Here is a 17,392-nt window from a genome sequence, read left to right as displayed (position 1 = left end):
ACTCATAAATGGCAAAGCCAAAGCTCATACCAGGTCTGTCTGGTGCAATTTTTTCTTCCAACAGCTATTAATCAATTTTCTATACTGCGCCACGCACAATGAGTACTGAAATAAAACAGGCACAATGCCTACTCCATGGGATATATAATCACAGCCGAAGCGCTTGCTTTAAACCACCATAAACTGCAACATCCCTACGCTAGCCAGTTTGAGTCATTCATTTCCACTGCTTCAGCATTTACATCAATGATATACCATGCCATCATTTAAAACGTTCAATTAGTTTCAAGCAAAATTTTTATGTAGCTTTACCTGACTGTAGTGTATTTGATTTTGCTTGGCTTGTAAAATGTCTGGTGTATCTGGCATCACATGAACCTTGGTTTTATCTTTGTTCCAATCAACGGTGTATAGGTACTAGAAAGTTAAAAAGCATACATTTAAAATTTAATAACTTTTTAGGACAAACAAGAAAGAAAAAATATAACAATATTTGAATGCACTCAATTTGAATTAGATTAAGTTAACTTAGTAACTAAAGTAGTATATGATTCAGAAAAGACACCAAAAATAAACTCAGACTTAAAAAAATAATTTAAAAGAACAAATAATTTCTAACTTAATTAGAAGGGCAAGTAAAATAAAAATAAGAGGTTGGGAGCAGAAGAATATGGTGTAGGTGAGTGCTCTGGTACTGTTTGCCACTGCATAGAAGTGGTGGGCCCAAATTAAATTTCCCAGACAAGAACCAGAGACTGCTAGCCCTGTCTGGCTGGGAGCTACAAGGAAGGGTAGGTGTTCTGTCTACCTTGTTCATGGTATGCGCATTCTGCTTGGCAAGAACCATGTCCATGGAGTCATTCAGCTTCTTAAACTGGAAGTTGCTAGGGTGCTGGCGGTATTTCTGATCACTGGCATTTTCAGTTGCTTTCTTGGCCTTCTCCACTTCTAGGGAACCAGCTGGACTCCAGCCAAGCCCTTTGTACCATTCATTGTAGTCCTGCTTATATTCATTCTATAAAGAGAAGAAGCACTTTCTACTTTACCTTATCAATTTAGATACAAAACTGTGGCACAGGAGCCTGTAATCTCCATTCTCATGCTAAGAATGCAACCATCACTCAGAAAGAAGAGAGCCTTACATCACTCTGTATGTGATTCATATTCTTGGACAGCTGGATGTTCATGGAGTCTGGAAGGAGGATGTACTTGTGAATCAGGTGCTTGTAGTTGGTGTTGGTGATGTTGGCTTGGGCATCCTTGGCGGCCGTGACACTGAGCATGTCGGCAGGGGTGTGGTAGCTGGTCTTGGTTTTCTCATAGTTTTTCTTGTACTCCCGATCAGATTGCATCTTGGCCACTTGCATGGAATGGACTAATTTGGGATCATCCTCAAGACTGCGGAAACCAACCATCTTCCCCCTCTCCTTTTCATAATTGTGTTTGTATTTATACTGTGAAGAAAAATTTGAATATTTATTCAGAGCAATTCCCTTGACCAGAAATCATTCTAGTGTCAATATTCTGTATTTCATAAAAAGGGATACTTTTATAGAATTCTACAGTTCACAAAACACTTTTTTCACATTTATTTGTGTAAGTTGATCATCACAACTATACCTTGTGAGGTAGACAGCAAGGTTATTGTTACTGCCCCCATTTTAGAGAACAGTAAGCTGAGGCCAGAGGGGTGAGTGACTTGCTAAAGTCATTAAAGCTTAGAACATGGATCTTGTGATGATACACCACCCAGATTTTCACACATACCCTGTTGTTAAAGAACATTTAGTAGGTAATAAGTGTACAGCAAATGAGAGAGAAAAAAGCAGAATGTTCTAAGCAGTTTAATGTTGCCCTGAAAAATCATCCAGCCAGTCTTTCACTGATGAGAAGAGGCTTAGTTATGAGATACACAGTATAATTTTAGGGCAGCTTTATATTTGTGGAGGTTTTTTTCTTTTAAGACTCTCTACTCTGGTATAATGGGGAAGAAATTTTACTATTTATCACCAAGTTCCCTCTTTCATGGGGAGATCCTGATGCATGGGAAACTTCTTCTTCTGCCTATCTCTTGTGGGTTCGGGTGTACAACTTAGGGGTTAGGAGCTGGGAGAGCCAAATGACTCCAGCACAATAGAGGGAGAAGTTTGGAGTCCTCAGGACAATGTAGGAGTGGGATAGGGATGGGTAGGTAGGAAAAATGAAGAGCAGAGATGGAAGAGGAAAGAGAGAGTAGACCTGGGGGATGGCTAAGGAACGAGTGCTCTGAATGTGCTCCTCTCATTACCCCCAAATCATTAAATGTTCACTGTGAGTAGATTTCTTTTGGAAACAATCAAATGAAAGAATTGAGTTTCATAAAGGTGATGTGTTATGGCAATGGTGTGTTGGCACACCAGCTCTCTGGGGGAAAAAAGCCCTGATTTGTACTGTTTGTCAATTTCTGTGGTGTAAGTTCTCCCACTATAGTTGATATCAAGCTATCAATAGTTTTAACAACTGGTTTGCAAAATTCATGATTATTTAATAATCAGCTATCATGAGCACAAAAGATCAGGACCCCCAGCACACCACTTCCTGGGACATCCTGTTGGGAAGACAGAGCCTAAGAGGCAGGAGGCAAGAACAACACAAGTGTTAAGAAAACTTAGTGAAGGGCTTTCGATTTCTACTGGCCATAGCCTTGGTGATCGAGTACAAAGGTGGTCATAATGTAGCTGGCATTCTGTTTTTTCAGAATACCAGAGAAAACACAAGAGCAAGGCTAAGAAGCAGTCACAGAACACAATGGGACTATTGGTAGCAGGCATGCTTTCTTTCTCATATTTTATTCACTCAGTGTTTCTAAAACTCAGCCCTTATTATTTTGGTAGATTAGAAACCCCCAGTCAGGTGACCGCTTTCCTTCAGACTTACATCGCTTGCAATATCTCTTGAGGCTTTGGCAGCTTTGATAGGAATGGCATCAGTTCTGAGATCATACCCTTTCTTTTTAGACTCTTCCAAAGAAAGTTTGTAGAGTTTCTGGAAAGAGAGGCAAAGGAAATAGTTTTCTTCTAAATAGGAAAGTCTGGGTTTATTTTAAAAGAGTAAACTGGCACTGCAGCATCTTTTTTTTTTTTTTAATCTTTCAGCAGAATGCTTCATTGGTGGTTCAAGGGCTAAATGCTCTCACAAGTAACATAACTGTGTTTGAAAACAAAATCTATTACAAATTAAAACATCTTCAAAAAACCACCAGAAAAAGTAAGAGCTACTCGTCTCTATTAGGTTGTAAATATGCTTTTTAAAAATGTGAAAGCCCAGTAGATTCTTACTGATGCATTTTGTCAAATAAGAGTCAAGAGAAGAATACAAAATAGCCATGTTCTTAAATCAAAAGACTTCACTGTTTTGCAATTGACACTTTTATGTATATAACTGTGTGGATACTACAATTCAAAAACAAGTCAACAATTCCAAATCCCTGTGTAATTCAAACAAACAAAAGAAAAAAACTGGTAGAGGGACTTCCCTGGGGTCCAGTGGTAAAGAATCCACCTTCCAATGCAGGGGACCCGGGTTTGATCCCTGGTCAGGGAACTAAGATCCCACATGTCGTGGGGCAACTAAGCCCGCATGCCACAACTACTGAGCCCGCACAGCTCAACTAGAGAGCCTGCAAGCGGCAAAAATACAGAGCCCATGCGCTCTGGAACCCATGTGCCACGGCTACAGAGCCCACCCACCCTGGAGCCTGCAAGCCACAACTAGAGGAGAGAAAACCACATGCCACAACCAGAGAGAAGCCCGTGTGCTGCAACGAAGATCTCGCACGCCTCAATGAAGATCCCGCGTGCCGCAACTAAGACACGATGCGGCATTTATTATAAATAAATAAATAATAAATAAATCTTTTTTAAAAAAAACTGGTAGGATTTGAGGGTTTCCTAGCAACTGGTTAGGATGAGAAAGGAAGTGAAATAAAACACCTATGAAGTTTCTAACAGTAAGTTAGAACATTACATTCCTTACGGGGCTTGACCTAAATTCCTTACGGGCCTTGACCTAAATTCTTCAAAATGTTATTCTTCCCTTTCCATTTAACTTTTCCCAAGACTGCCTCTTTAGAATCATTTCAAAAGCTTGGTAGAGGGACTGTTTAAGAAAGTCCTGGGATTCACTCTTTCCTTATCTCTTATCCTGGGCTCTAAACCACTCTCTTTACTTCTCTTAGTTTGATAAGAAGTACCTACTCCTAGAACAAAATCCAACTGCCCTTCAAATTCCTAACTGCTGTCCCATCAACAGGCCTACTCCTACTCTTAGCAAAGCAAGATTAGAAAGAGTCTCATTTGTGGGTTCCCACTCACTGTCAAAACAGTCATTCTCAAAATCGAGCCATTAATTAGTTAATTTGTTTTTATTGGTTCAAATAGGCAGGAAAGAAAGATGACAACTGGAGGAATTATACTCACATCACTCATATTAATTGTATTTGCCTTTGCCAGAATAATCTGGGGGATATCAGACATGATGTGGACTTTGGTCTTGTCAGCCTCCCATGCTTGTTTGTAGAGGTGCTGGAAAGAAAAAAAAAAAGAAAAAAGGAAGGAAGGAAGAAAGGAAGGAAAAAAGAAAGAAAAGAAAGAGAAGAAAAAAGCAATGGAAGTTAGTATTTAAAAGTTTTAAAGGAAGTCAGTACATATATATTATTGTACACAAATATCAATATTTTATGTATTTTTATTAGCTGGCTCTTATTTTTAAAAAATTTAAAGGAAAAAGGTGCTCATTCAAACAAGACAGTGGAGAGGATGTCAGATGTAAAGTAAAATGTCCTGCCTTCCTATTTTACAGCCTGGATATAGCATCTCCATCCTAAAATTTTCTATGCGTATTAAAGTCCACATATAGTCCTTTTTTTTAATATAAATGAGGTTATATAAAACATGTTTTACATCTTGCTTTTTTACTTAATATTATAGGTTAGACATCTTTTAGCCCTCTTAATAATTTACTTCATTCATTTAAAGAGCTGTGCAGTATTCCATGAAGAGGTGTAACCCAATTGATTTAACTAGTTCTCCTTTGATAGACATTTAATTTGTTGTTTCCAGTTTCTTTCTACTATAAGCAATGATGCCATGATCTTTGTGGTGGGCCTGGAGATGTACAACCCAGACACTCACTCAAGGAAGGACTGGTTGCACCAACTATTGGCAGACAGCCTCCAAACTGTCACTTGCTTCAAGGTTTTGTTGCCTCACTCAAGAGCACACTCTTCCTGGTGGCCATCCAGTTACTCATCAGAGTGGTGGTACAAAGGCCTGGCCACTCCACCCAGTTCAGGACACGTCCGGCAGGCCGTATATACTCAAGAGACCTCTGGGGCACTGGCATAGGCTTTGTAGGGCTGGCATCACAGTCGGACCCCTCTTGCCTCCCCCTTTTTTTTTTACATCTTTATTGGAGTATAATTGCTTTACAATGGTGTGTTAGTTTCTGCTTTATAACACAATGAGTCAGTTATACATATACATATGTTCCCATATCTCTTCCCTCTTGCGTCTCCCTCCCTCCCACCCTCCCTATCCCACCCCTCTAGGGGGTCACAAAGCACCGAGCTGATCTCCCTGTGCTATGCGGCTGCTTCCCACTAGCTATCTAGTTTACGTTTGGTAGTGTATATATGTCCATGCCACTCTCTCATTTTGTCACAGCTCACCCTTCCCCCTCCCCATATCCTCAAGTCCCCTCACTGGTACTGATCCCTGAAAAATGTCCTGTACTCCAAATACCATCTCAGCATCTCTTTTTGGGGATCCTAACCTGCAAAAAGTATTACCGTGTGTATGTATGTGTGTACATCTTTGCACATACATGAGGATTTCTGAAGGGTATTGGGCAACTGAAGTTTTAATTTTAACAAATATTAACAAAAACTGTTGATTAGAAGTTTACATTAACTCCCTTTCCAATACTGTATATCACACAACTTTTTAAATCTTTGCAAATCTTACAGGTGAAAAATGCTATATCTTTGTTTTAGCCAGGTTTGATTAAAAAACAAAAACAAAACTTCTGCTAGAGTTTTTTCTAGATCAGGGGTCAGTAAACGTAAAGAGCCAGATAGTAAATAATGTTAGGCTTTGTGGGCCACAGAATCTCTGTTATGAACTACTCAGCTCTGCTGTTGCAGTGCAAAAGCGGCCACAGATGATATGCAGATGAATAGCTGTGGCTGTGTTACTATAAAATTTTATTTACAAAAACTAATTTTCTGACTTCTGATCAAGTGATCTGTGTCATCTGTGTCATCAACACGACAGTCCCTAGCCACACGGGGCTATCAGTCACTTGAAATGTAGCTAATGTGAATGAAGAACAAATTATTAATTTTAATTAATTGAGATTTGTCATCACATGTGGCTAGTGATTATAGTATTGGAAGCACAATTCTAATGGAAAGAGCAATAGTTAGTCATTAGAGTACTGGTTCTAGTCCAGACCAGGTCATTGACCTGCTGTGTGTCTTTAAGGGAGGTGCCTTGCCTCTCTGGGCCACCCTTTCCTCAACTCTGCAAGGAAGGGGTTCAACCTGATGACCACCAAGATATCTCTCAGTGTTAGCATTTGCTATTTCTGTGATTCTCATCTTGGCATGATTATTTTAAAATGGTAATCTTTAACACTGAAAAAATGAAAGGCTTAATTTAATATTTAAAAAGTAAATGTATGTTTGTGGTAGTTTAAATTCTAAATCTTAAAAGGGGCACTGAGACTTTTGCCTTGTGTCAACAAGTCCTTTCCAAAGAGGTTGGTCTTCTTGACAAAATTCTTTCTCAGAAGACTCCAGAGGATTTACTCAGAGACTTAGCGTAATACAGCTCTATCTTTCTACATCATTTCCTGCAATCGTTTCATGTTCAGATCCAAATTATTTTTCCCCTTTTTGGTTAATCAATGGCATTTCTAATTATGATCCACAAAATATAACCAATGCTGTTGCAATTATTTTATTTTTGCAACTTAAAAACAGATGTCCAAGGGTGATGTACTTGTTGGTCCTGAAATCAAATTATGGCTAATTATGTCAAACTACAGTAAGGCTTTTCTGAAGGCTGGAGTCATTAATGATCCAGGGAAGTACTAGTGGAGAGCTATCGCTCTCAGCATTGCCCAGAGAAGGTCCTGGCTCAGAATGCTGCTACAGCCATGTAATCTAGTTTTCTTTTATTCCATCAAAAGAGCAAGGAAGCAGAGGTGGGCTGCAACACCCAGCTGTCATCATCAGCCCTACAGTCTACTGATTCAGCATAATGAGCTTCTACTAACTTCGCCTTAGACAAATGGGACTCATTTTCAAGATCTGCATTGAAAGAAAATAGTCCATACTTATTTTGTTATGTCTATTAGGTAGGGTGGTTCACTGAGCATTTGGAGAGGGCACTTATTAGGACTAATTTCTATCTTTTTTGTTTGTTTTTTTAACTACAAGACCCTTTTTCAAGGTAGAGGAAACATTAATTATGATGCTGTAAAACTGTTATCAAAACCTGTAGATTAAATGTAGGATATGCCTGGCTTATTCTTGATGCTTATGAAACACTACATTATTGAAAGACTTACTTCGTTCATAATTTTTGCATTATTCTTGGCCAAAACCATGTTCACTGAGTCCATCAAGGTGGAATACTTCAGAGTGTCTGGGTGTTGGCGGTACTTCTTTTCACTGATAATCGCCATGGCTTTCTTGTTTTTCTCAGCCTCCAGGGAGCCCAGAGGGAGCCATCCAACGCCCTTCATGAAGTCAGCATAGTCAGCTTTGTACTGATTCTGCAAAAGAGGAAAAGTTCGAGGATGAGAAGAAACCAAATCTTCCAAGAACCATGAGCGGGTATTTAATATTCCATGAGTTCCACTTCAGTTTTCAACTGATAGCATATTCAACTTTAATTACTTTTAACCCTAAACTTTATTTTTTTTACATTTCCTTGCATGAGGAATTTAAAACAAGCAGCAATATCTTTGTGATTTATTTGCTTCTCTCAATGTCTTCATAAAGAAAAAGTGCTAAGAAATACCAAATAGATCAATCTACCATGTGACTACTATCTCAAGAAAGGTGACCATGCTGGACTAACTTTCTTACAAAAATCCCCAAGTCCCCTTGGTTAATAGGAGACTTAGAGGACTCCATTTCTCTCTTTTGGTATAAGCCTTTGAACAGCCACCATGATTACAACTCCTTCGGGTATGCCAGAAACCTCACTGATACTTTGTGCAAATTTCATTTATTTCCCCTCAAATCAGACATTTCCCCCTATAACTGTACCACGGTTGCTTTCATTTGGGTACTTATGTACCTCCCCAGCTATAGCTCATGTCTTACGTTTCCAAAGAGAAATATAGGCTCGGCATGGTCTGTATTTGGTTCATAATTTATATTCACTTTCCCCAGCCACCAAAGGGCCTCTATAGCTCAATTCTTGGCTTTACACTCTCTGTGCCTTCCTCACATTTATTCCAATAGCTGTTTCAGCCATCACCTCCTTACTATTTCATCAGTAAGTAAGATAGGCAATTATAAAGCTGGAAATGAAAGCTGGCTGGGAGTGAGGGACAGTAGCTCTCAAGTTACCTGACTTTCTGTTTTACCTCTTACTCCTTAATCAGGAACTTTTTATACTTCTGACTCTCTCTGCTAGATATATTTCCTTCAACACATTCTTTCTGAAACCAAATTTCATGTGTTATGGCTGATCTAGCATCCAATAATGCTCACAACAATAATAGATAGGGTTCATCCCTTTTGTGTTAAAAAAAATAAATTCAATCTAAGGTAAAAACTGAAACACCTCATTGGGAAATTACATATGAATTTCTTTCAGGATTTTCAAAATGGCATTACTTATGGTCTTTCATGATTTGCTTATTATCCAAAGTAAATGCTCTGCAAATGTTGTGGCTGTCACATACATCACTTTGAATCTGCATCATGTTTTTGGCCAATTCAAAGCTCATGGCATCAGGAAGCATGTTGTAGGCATGGATCACGTTCCTGTAGTTGGTGTTGGTGGCCACTTCCTGAGACTTCTTGGCTGCCACCATGCTGAGCATGTCCGCCGGGGTGTGGAAGGATGTCTTGGATTTCTCGTACGCCTTCTTGTACTCGCGGTCTGACTGCATCTTGGCCACTTGCATGAAGTGCACCAACTTGGGGTCGTCCTCTAGGCTCCGGAAGCCAATGTGTTTCCCTTTGGCTTGTTCATAGGCTTGCCTGTACTTGTACTGTGGATGGAAAAGAAACATGGTGATGAAGATAGTGAAAGAAAGAGAACAAAATATAATTCACTACGTGCCATTAGCTTTGTCATAGGTGTAGGGTTTTAGAGCTACTCTAAACTTACAAAGGGAGGAGTTGTTGGCGGGGTGGGGGGACTGGGAGCAAAATTTTTTTTTTTTGCGGTACGCGGGCCTGTCACTGTTGTGGCCTCTCCCGTTGCGGAGCACAGGCTCCGGACGCGCAGGCTCAGCGGCCATGGCTCACGGGCCCAGCTGCTCCGCGGCATGTGGGATCCTCCCGGACCGGGGCACGAACCCGTGTCCCCTGCATCGGCAGGTGGACCCTCAACCACTGCACCACAAGGGAAGCCCCAGGAGCAAAATATTTGTACTTCAAATTTCTTGACAGACTTGAGTCCATGAGGGGAAAAAATCAGCTAGAGTTAATCAAAGTGATGTGTAAATAAGTTGTTTTAGGGTTATTTAGAAAGCAGCTTTTCCCACTCTGCTGTGTAACCAGCGGAAAAGGCTGCAGGCACCACTTTTCATGGTGCATCTCTACATTCAGGAAAGAGCTTGGTAATGGATCTTCTGGGTAAAGTGCATAGATCACATCCCTATGTTTGCTAGGAATTGCCCATAAACAACTTAAGCACTCTAAAAGTAACTTATTTTAACAAGACCCTGTCACTTTTTACATTGAATGATGAACAAATAATTAGAGCATCCTTGGACTGGGTGAAGGGAGGTGTCTTGTGTGTTACATGGGACAGTGGTCCCACCAACACTGGACAGAGCTGATTACAGCTCCTGCATACACATGTGCTTGGCTCATTTGCTCTTTTTCTCGTTTAGACTAAATAAGCATCAGTGAAAGCACTTACATCACTGGCAATGTCTCTGGAGGCTCTTGCAGCCTTTATTGGGATGGCATCAGGCCTCAGGTCATATCCTTTCTTCTTTTCTTCTTCCCAGCCAGCTTTGTACAGTTTCTAAATGATGAAGTAGAAAAACACCAGCATCTTGTTAGTCGCGTTAGAATGGGGACCCTAATTTTAAAGTGGTTGTCATGTGGAAGACAGATATTCCACAACTACTAGTTCCCTTCAAACTCTTCCCTCCCCCTGCCACCACCCCCCCACTCCCTGAATCTTTGTTGTTGTTGTTAATCTACTCACATCACTCATGGTGATTTGGTTGACTCTGGAGAGTAAAATGCCTGGAGTATCAGGCATGACGTGAATGGTGGTCTTGTCTTTGTTCCATTTTTCAGTGTAGAGCCTCTACAACAAGAAAGGTAGGCACATGACTGTACAGCAGGACAAATCTGCAATGTGCTATCAAGAGGAAGAGACTCACATCTCCATGGTAGAAGAGGTTAAATCTGATATTGGAAAATGAATGAAATAGCAAGAAGATGGGCTGATGAGACTGGACACATGATTTTAAAAATCATCAAACAAGGGAGCCCTCTTCCACTGAAACAACAAAGGCTATCTTGCTCCAACCACACATTACATAGAGCTTCGTGGTTCTAGCACACACTCAGCATGAGGTTGACAGACAGCCTGGGGTTGGTATAAGTGGGAGCTCTCTAGACACGATGACGGTTATAGACTGCCCCCTCCTACCACCACCGCCACGACCACGACCATCAGAAAGATGAAAACGCTGATGAAGGTCAAAGTGGCACTGCCTGGTTCAATGGTCTGAGCACTGCAGGGGTTCTGAGGCTGAGGCCAGCAGGTGAGTTCTTACCTTGTTCATAATCAGTTTGTTACTTTTGTTTAGTGCTTGTTCCAGTGTGTCCATGGCGTATGTGAACTTTAGCTTCTCAGGGTGCTGGCGGTACTTCTTCTCGCTAAGAATCTCTCCTGCTTTCTTTGCCTTCTCCACCTCCGGTGACTCTATGGGCACCCAGCCGATCCCTTTCATCCAATTGGTGAAGTCGGATTTGTACAGATTCTTCACAACGAAAACGGAAATTCTCATTTCAGAAAGAGTCAGGGCATGGGTTTCTTTGACCAGATGATTTGCTCATTTTTAAAAAGAGGAAAAAAAAAAAAGGATGGGGGGACTGGGAGAATAACCTGCTTTTTATTCCCTACCATCCTTCAGAAAAAAATTAATTACAAAGTGATTGTATTCATGGTGGTTTTGAACAGAAAATCCTGACCCAATAATTCCTTTAAAAATTTAACTTTCTTGGGGGGAACGTTAACAGAATTTTGCACTGGAAAGGATATTATATAGCACCCATTTGGACCTGTTAGTCTTTCACAGAATACAACATATATTGGGTCTAACTTCCAAAGTTTAAGTATATATATACATAATAGCTAAAGAAAACTATATATATAGCTCAAATGAGTAAAATCCTAAAACTCCAAATTCTGGAGAGGATCCCTAATTACAGTGAGTCCAACCAGGTTTAGGATGGAGTAAATGGAATTGCTGATTTCTAGTTCTTCTTAGCCGTCAGCTAGAAATGGATAACTAATTTTATGCTGACAATCTGATGACTGCTACGTACGTCACTTTGAATCTGCATCGCGTTCCTGGAATGCTCCACGTTCAAGGCATCAGGCAGCAGGGTGTAGTGGTGGAAGGGTTGTCTGTAGTTGGTGTTGGTGGCGACCTCCTGAGATTTCTTGGCTGCTGTCACACTGAACATATCCAAGGGGGTGTGATATCTGGTCTTGCTGGCTTCATAGCCCTTTTTGTACTCACGATCTGACTGTATTTTGGCTACATTCATGTAGTGAACCAGTTTAGGATCATCCTGAAGACTGAGAAATCCAATTTGTTTGCCTTTGGCTTTCTCGTAGGCCTCCTTATATTTGAACTACATGAAAAAGAAGGGCAGACAGAAGATTGATAGGGTAGATTGTATGAAATACTAAAGCATTAAACTGAATTTATATCACAAATTAAGCAATAGCCAAATTCATTCTGAATCTAGGTAACAACTAAGTTTTTTAGTATTTTTAAGTAAACAACTAGCAAAGTATTTCCAATGGATGGTCTTGAGATCTGCTCTGGGGATAATTAAGAATGGAATAAATTGTAGTTTATATCTAGATTATTCATAGGTGGATTCTTTGAATACAAACAAAGGTTCCTGAAAAGTTTATTAAGGATTTGGTGAACATAGTTTTTATTATCTGTTTCTATGATTAATTTGCATCACCTTATAAACTATTTGCATAATTCTGAGTAAATTGCAGCAAAGACATTATAAAAATTAGTATATTGGACTCCAAATGAATTTCTACTCTATCAAGGTATATCAATTCCTATAGAAAATATAACTTAATTTATAAAAAGTAATTAATTAATAAAGTAAATAAGTAAGCAGGTAACTGAAATGCTGTCATTTAATATATAATTCTTCCTGGCTTTCCATATTTCACCAGATTTTTTTCTTTATGGAAATTATATTATCAAAAAATTGTATTCTTTTAAAATACTGGGAGACTTTCTTGATTTAGTAATATTTTAGTATACCAAGGCTTTTTTCTTAACAAAATCCAAATAAAAAGCAGTTTTCAAGTTCATAATAATAATACTAATGAGAATTCCATGTATTTGACAGTTTAAAAAAATTATCTTCTTTGTAACAACTTACTGAGTTTTTAAATATTTTTAAGATAAAAAAATCACTGGTACCTAAGATATTAGGAATTCTTTTTATACTACAATTTTTTATTTGCTTCCTAATATAGCTCATATAACCTCATACACCATATAAATATTTTTTAAATATAAAGAGAGTTTACTACTTTCAAATTAGACTTACATTGCTAGCAATATTCCTTGAACTTTTTGCAGCAACAATTGGAATGGCATCTGGTCTCAAATCATAGCCCTTAGCAAGGGTTTTCTTCCAATCTGCTTTATACTTAGCCTTGAAAAAAGGAAAGATTATTTTATTATCTGACATAATTAAAAGAGGAATGAAACAGGAAACCAAAATCTTTCTTATAAAACATGTCATAATATATCCCTTTCTATTAAAAGAATACAGAGTTAGGGCTCTAAGTTCATCTTTTAGAACTCTATTATTCTTTAAAAAAAAAATCAGTAAACTATATACACAGTATGATCTCAACTGCTGTAAAAAATGTATATGTGTGCATTAAAAAAAGCAATGGAAAGGTATTGCTTTGAATGTGGGATAACAGAAGATTTTAATTTTTTCATAATTTTCTATATTTTCCAATTTTTCTATAATAAGCATGCAATGCTTTTATTTTCTTGTATTTTTTATAATGGAACATTTTAAACTTACAGAAAGATGTGGGTACTAAAATTAAAAGTTCAGATGTAGTACCACCCAGCTTTAATTAATATTAATTTTTAAATATTACTTATAAAAGCAGGAAAAAGTTTTAAATGAACCAAAAGCATAGAAATGAGTACTTTAAAAAATGTTTATTTGGAGATAAAAGAGAGCCTAAAATGTTAGGAAGAATGACTAAATCATCTTTTAAGAAATGAACAATTTTATCCAGGTTGGATTATGTCTTTAAATTAGAATTTACCAATTTGCTTTAAAAGCAAAAGGAAATAATTCATAATAGTAAATTTAAACATTGCCACCAATTAGAGAGAGATGCTAGTCACATGCAAAGAAGAGTTTCTAAAGAAAATCACGGTAAACTTGTTTAGAAGTTTAGAATTTTAACAAATAACTGAAATAAAAGTTATAGAAATAGCAATACTTATCCTTACTACAGACCATGCATTCCTGTATTTTCCAATCCTCTCTGTCCTATTTTGTTTTACTTTTTAAAAAATGGAACACAACCTACTAGATTGATTTTATAACCCACTAACGAGTCATAGCCCACAGTTGGGAAAAGTCCGCATTAAGTGAAATGTATGGTAGGCTCTAGTCTCATATTCTATGATAAGGATCCAATCTGGAGACTGTTGGTTCGCAAATTGGTCCCCGTACATGGAGGGCAAGGAGAGACTGAAAAAACAGGCTGACCACTCCAGCTTGGTAGGTGGCAATTTTAATAAACAAGGGAACTTACATTCGAGGGTTGTCTTGGGCAGTCACAAGACAAGTAGATCTTCACACCCGCCCACCAGAACCTTACAAGTTTATTAAGGCCTCAAGTGGATTCAGTGCAAGTTGTCTCAACAACACATTGGTCTCTCAAGGCTGTGTCCTTGAAAATGGCTCCCACTGTGGGAACAGTGGGCAGAACTTACATTCCAAGGATGGGAGGGGGTGAGGAGCCTCCAATTGCCCAGGTCCAGATCAAGGGTCACCTGTCAATCACGTCCTCTCAATGACCTCCTCCATCAAAGACTCAAAGGGTTCACACTCAGTTTGCTCCCCCTAAAATTCCCAGTGCTAGTTATATAGAACTGGAAAGGAGAGGCTCATGTAAGCAATACTAGACGGGCACCAGGCCAAATACTCACATCACTTATGTTGAAGGCATTGACCTTGGCTTGAATAAACTGCGGTACATCAGGGTCCATAGTGTACTTGTGCTTCAGTTTCTCTCCCTCCACCTTGTAGTTCACCTAAAAACAAAGGAGGCAGCGTTGAAATCATATTAGCTAACATAATGTAAGTTTCATCTAGCACACGTTCCTTTAAAAAGGAAGACTATCGTTTGTGTTTTTCCATTTATAAGGCAATTAGCTACATTATCACACAGAGGGAGTGTTGGCAGACATATTCATTGCTCATTCCACCCATATTTATTGGACAGCACTCTGATCAATAGGCAGCATGGTAGGTTCTGTGTTTAAAGTGGTTAAAAAGAAAAAGGCAGACCTGTCCTCTTGGAGCTTATAGCCCAATAGAGGAAACAGAGAATAGCACATAAACTGTAAGATAGAGCTAGAATTCGTGATGTGTTGTAAATTAAATAACTTTAGGAAAGAAATGAACAGGGTCAGGGTGGGGGGTCAGCAAAGGCTCTCTAAAAAGGTAACATTTACACCCAAACTTGAAGAAAAGGGAAGGGTCCGGGCAGAAGAAGAGCATTCAGGGCCCTGGGTCTAGAAGGGGCATGGCTAGCTTGAGGAACTGAAGGTCACTGGGCTGGAATGTGCTGAGCGGGGTCCCAGGAGGATTAGACAGGAGGGGGGCGGGGGCACAGAGCTGAGGGCTTTTTCAACCAAGTTAACAGTTTAGATTTTACTTTGAGTTCAAGGAGAAGCTACTAAGGGGTTTTAAGTATAAGAAGGACATGATCTGATTTATGTCTTAAGACAGTCTTTTTGGTTTTTGTGTGGCCCCAGGCAGGGAGTCCAGGTAATGGATTATTACAGTTGTCCACGTGAGATATGGAGGCCAGAACTAGGGTTGGTGGCAGCTGAAAGACAGAGAAGTGCTCCAACAGGATGGCTGAGAGATTTGGGAGGCTAACTCAGTAGAGGCGTTGAAAGACAGAGAAGTGCTCCAACAGGATGGCTGAGAGATTTGGGAGGCTAACTCAGCAGAGGCGTTGGATGAGGGGGGTTCACACGGGGAGGTGTCGATGGTGACTGCCAGGTTTCAGGCTTGAGTAACTAGGTAGATGTTGACGGCATTTATTGGGATGAGGAAGACTTAATATCGTGAGTTTAGGGTTTTCCTAGCTAACTGGAAAAACACAGGGAGAAGTGACACCTCGGTCAGTACAAAAGAAATCAGAACAATCTACACCATTTAGTACCACTAGAATAGAATTAATCTTGAAACATCTGTGGTAATGTGGGACTGGTCTGAGAAATAAAATCCAGAAAACCCTCAAATCTGAACCAAAGAATGCATTCCCCACCTTCGAATATCTGGGGTTAAAGCCACAAAAAGTCCTCTCTTCTTTGTTTTTTACTTACCACTCTATTTCTGGGGGAGGTATCTTAGAACTCTGAAATTATCAAATGAGGGGAAGCACTGAGCATTGTAATTAGCCTCTGACTAAGAAAAAGGGTCCAGATAGACCTCGGCTCAGAAAAAAGACTCTGGATGACTCTGAAAGCAAACTGCTTAACTCTTCCCCAGAGGTGTTTCTCTCTCTCAGAATACCGCCCTATTTATTTTGCAAGGGGATTAGGACATTAGCCTTCTCCTCATCTGGCTAGGTAGAACTCTTACAACTCTCTCTCTCTCTCCCTCTCTCTCTCTCTCTCTATATATATATATAGAGAGAGAGAGAGAGAGGGAGAGAGAGAGAGAGGGAGAGAGAGAGCGCGCGCAATATATATCTTGGTTTGCAATTCAGACAAGGTCACAGATTATAATAGAAATAATTTTATTTCCTATGTATAGTGTAAGGGTCTGCTTATAAATAACATAGACTCTCTACATTTGGAAAACAAAGCAAACTTGGAACATCGTCCTTCTCTCCTTCCTATTCTTCTTAAGTCCCAAGTTGCTTCAAAAGTAAAACCTTTTGATATACCTCTGAAAGCAGATGATTTGCTAAGATAGATGCACACTCATGAATTGAATTAAGAAGGATTGTGGAGTAACTGGTCATGGGGTTATTCATGGACAAAAACTCTTTGAAGGAAAACCACTTACATCACTTAGCTGCTTTGTGTTGTGCTGAGCCAAAACCATGCCCATGGAATCAGGCACACTTGTGAACTTGATGGTATCTGGGTGCTGTCGGTACTTTCTCTCATTTAATGCATTGCCTGCTTTCTTGGCCTTCTCGACCTCCAGAGAACCAAGAGGGATCCATCCAATGCCCTTGAAGCAGTTGTTGTACTCATCTTTATATACATTCTGTAAAAGAGTAATCTCAGATGAGGGGATATCCTAGTGCATACTCAAGAGCTGTTTCTGGAATCTGTAATTCTATCCAGGGCGGGAATGAAGAGCAACCTGTCAGCATGCCTGTGTCTATACTGGAGCTTTTGGCTATCTCTGCCACAGAGCTTCTTACCCAGAATTTGGTCATAAGAAAAAGCAGTTCTGTTGTTAGAGTGCATTAACACTCCAGGAGAGAATGTAGGCCACATATTTCCATGGGTACTGCTAAAAAAAAAAAAAAAAAAAAAAAAAAAAGTGTCTCTTCTGACAATAAATTGGGCTTTCCTTTTGATTTCACTGAAATCTCCACAACTTCTGAATTTCACCCACACCGTCCACCTGAGCTCCTCCATC

At 39.4% G+C, this 17,392-nt stretch overlaps 1 protein-coding gene across 1 annotated transcript in view; it reads right to left on the bottom strand.

Moving 5' to 3' along the window:
• The window catches only part of NEB (nebulin), a 240,272-nt gene that overhangs the window by 150,738 nt on the left and 72,142 nt on the right, over positions 1-17,392 (bottom strand). Inside the window, exons 32-45 of the mRNA XM_073807710.1 lie at positions 16,805-17,011; positions 14,707-14,811; positions 13,067-13,174; positions 11,801-12,112; positions 11,026-11,232; positions 10,446-10,550; positions 10,152-10,259; positions 8,962-9,273; positions 7,612-7,818; positions 4,458-4,562; positions 2,917-3,024; positions 1,143-1,454; positions 809-1,015; positions 313-417 (exon numbers count right to left, since the gene is read on the bottom strand). Coding sequence (XP_073663811.1) covers positions 313-417; positions 809-1,015; positions 1,143-1,454; positions 2,917-3,024; positions 4,458-4,562; positions 7,612-7,818; positions 8,962-9,273; positions 10,152-10,259; positions 10,446-10,550; positions 11,026-11,232; positions 11,801-12,112; positions 13,067-13,174; positions 14,707-14,811; positions 16,805-17,011 — 2,508 coding nt within the window. The remainder of the gene's footprint in view (positions 1-312; positions 418-808; positions 1,016-1,142; positions 1,455-2,916; positions 3,025-4,457; positions 4,563-7,611; positions 7,819-8,961; positions 9,274-10,151; positions 10,260-10,445; positions 10,551-11,025; positions 11,233-11,800; positions 12,113-13,066; positions 13,175-14,706; positions 14,812-16,804; positions 17,012-17,392) is intronic.

This window comes from Tursiops truncatus, chromosome 7 (genome assembly GCF_011762595.2).
Source record: "Tursiops truncatus isolate mTurTru1 chromosome 7, mTurTru1.mat.Y, whole genome shotgun sequence".
NCBI lineage: Eukaryota > Metazoa > Chordata > Mammalia > Artiodactyla > Delphinidae > Tursiops > Tursiops truncatus.
This window is presented reverse-complemented; position numbering and strand designations above follow the sequence as displayed.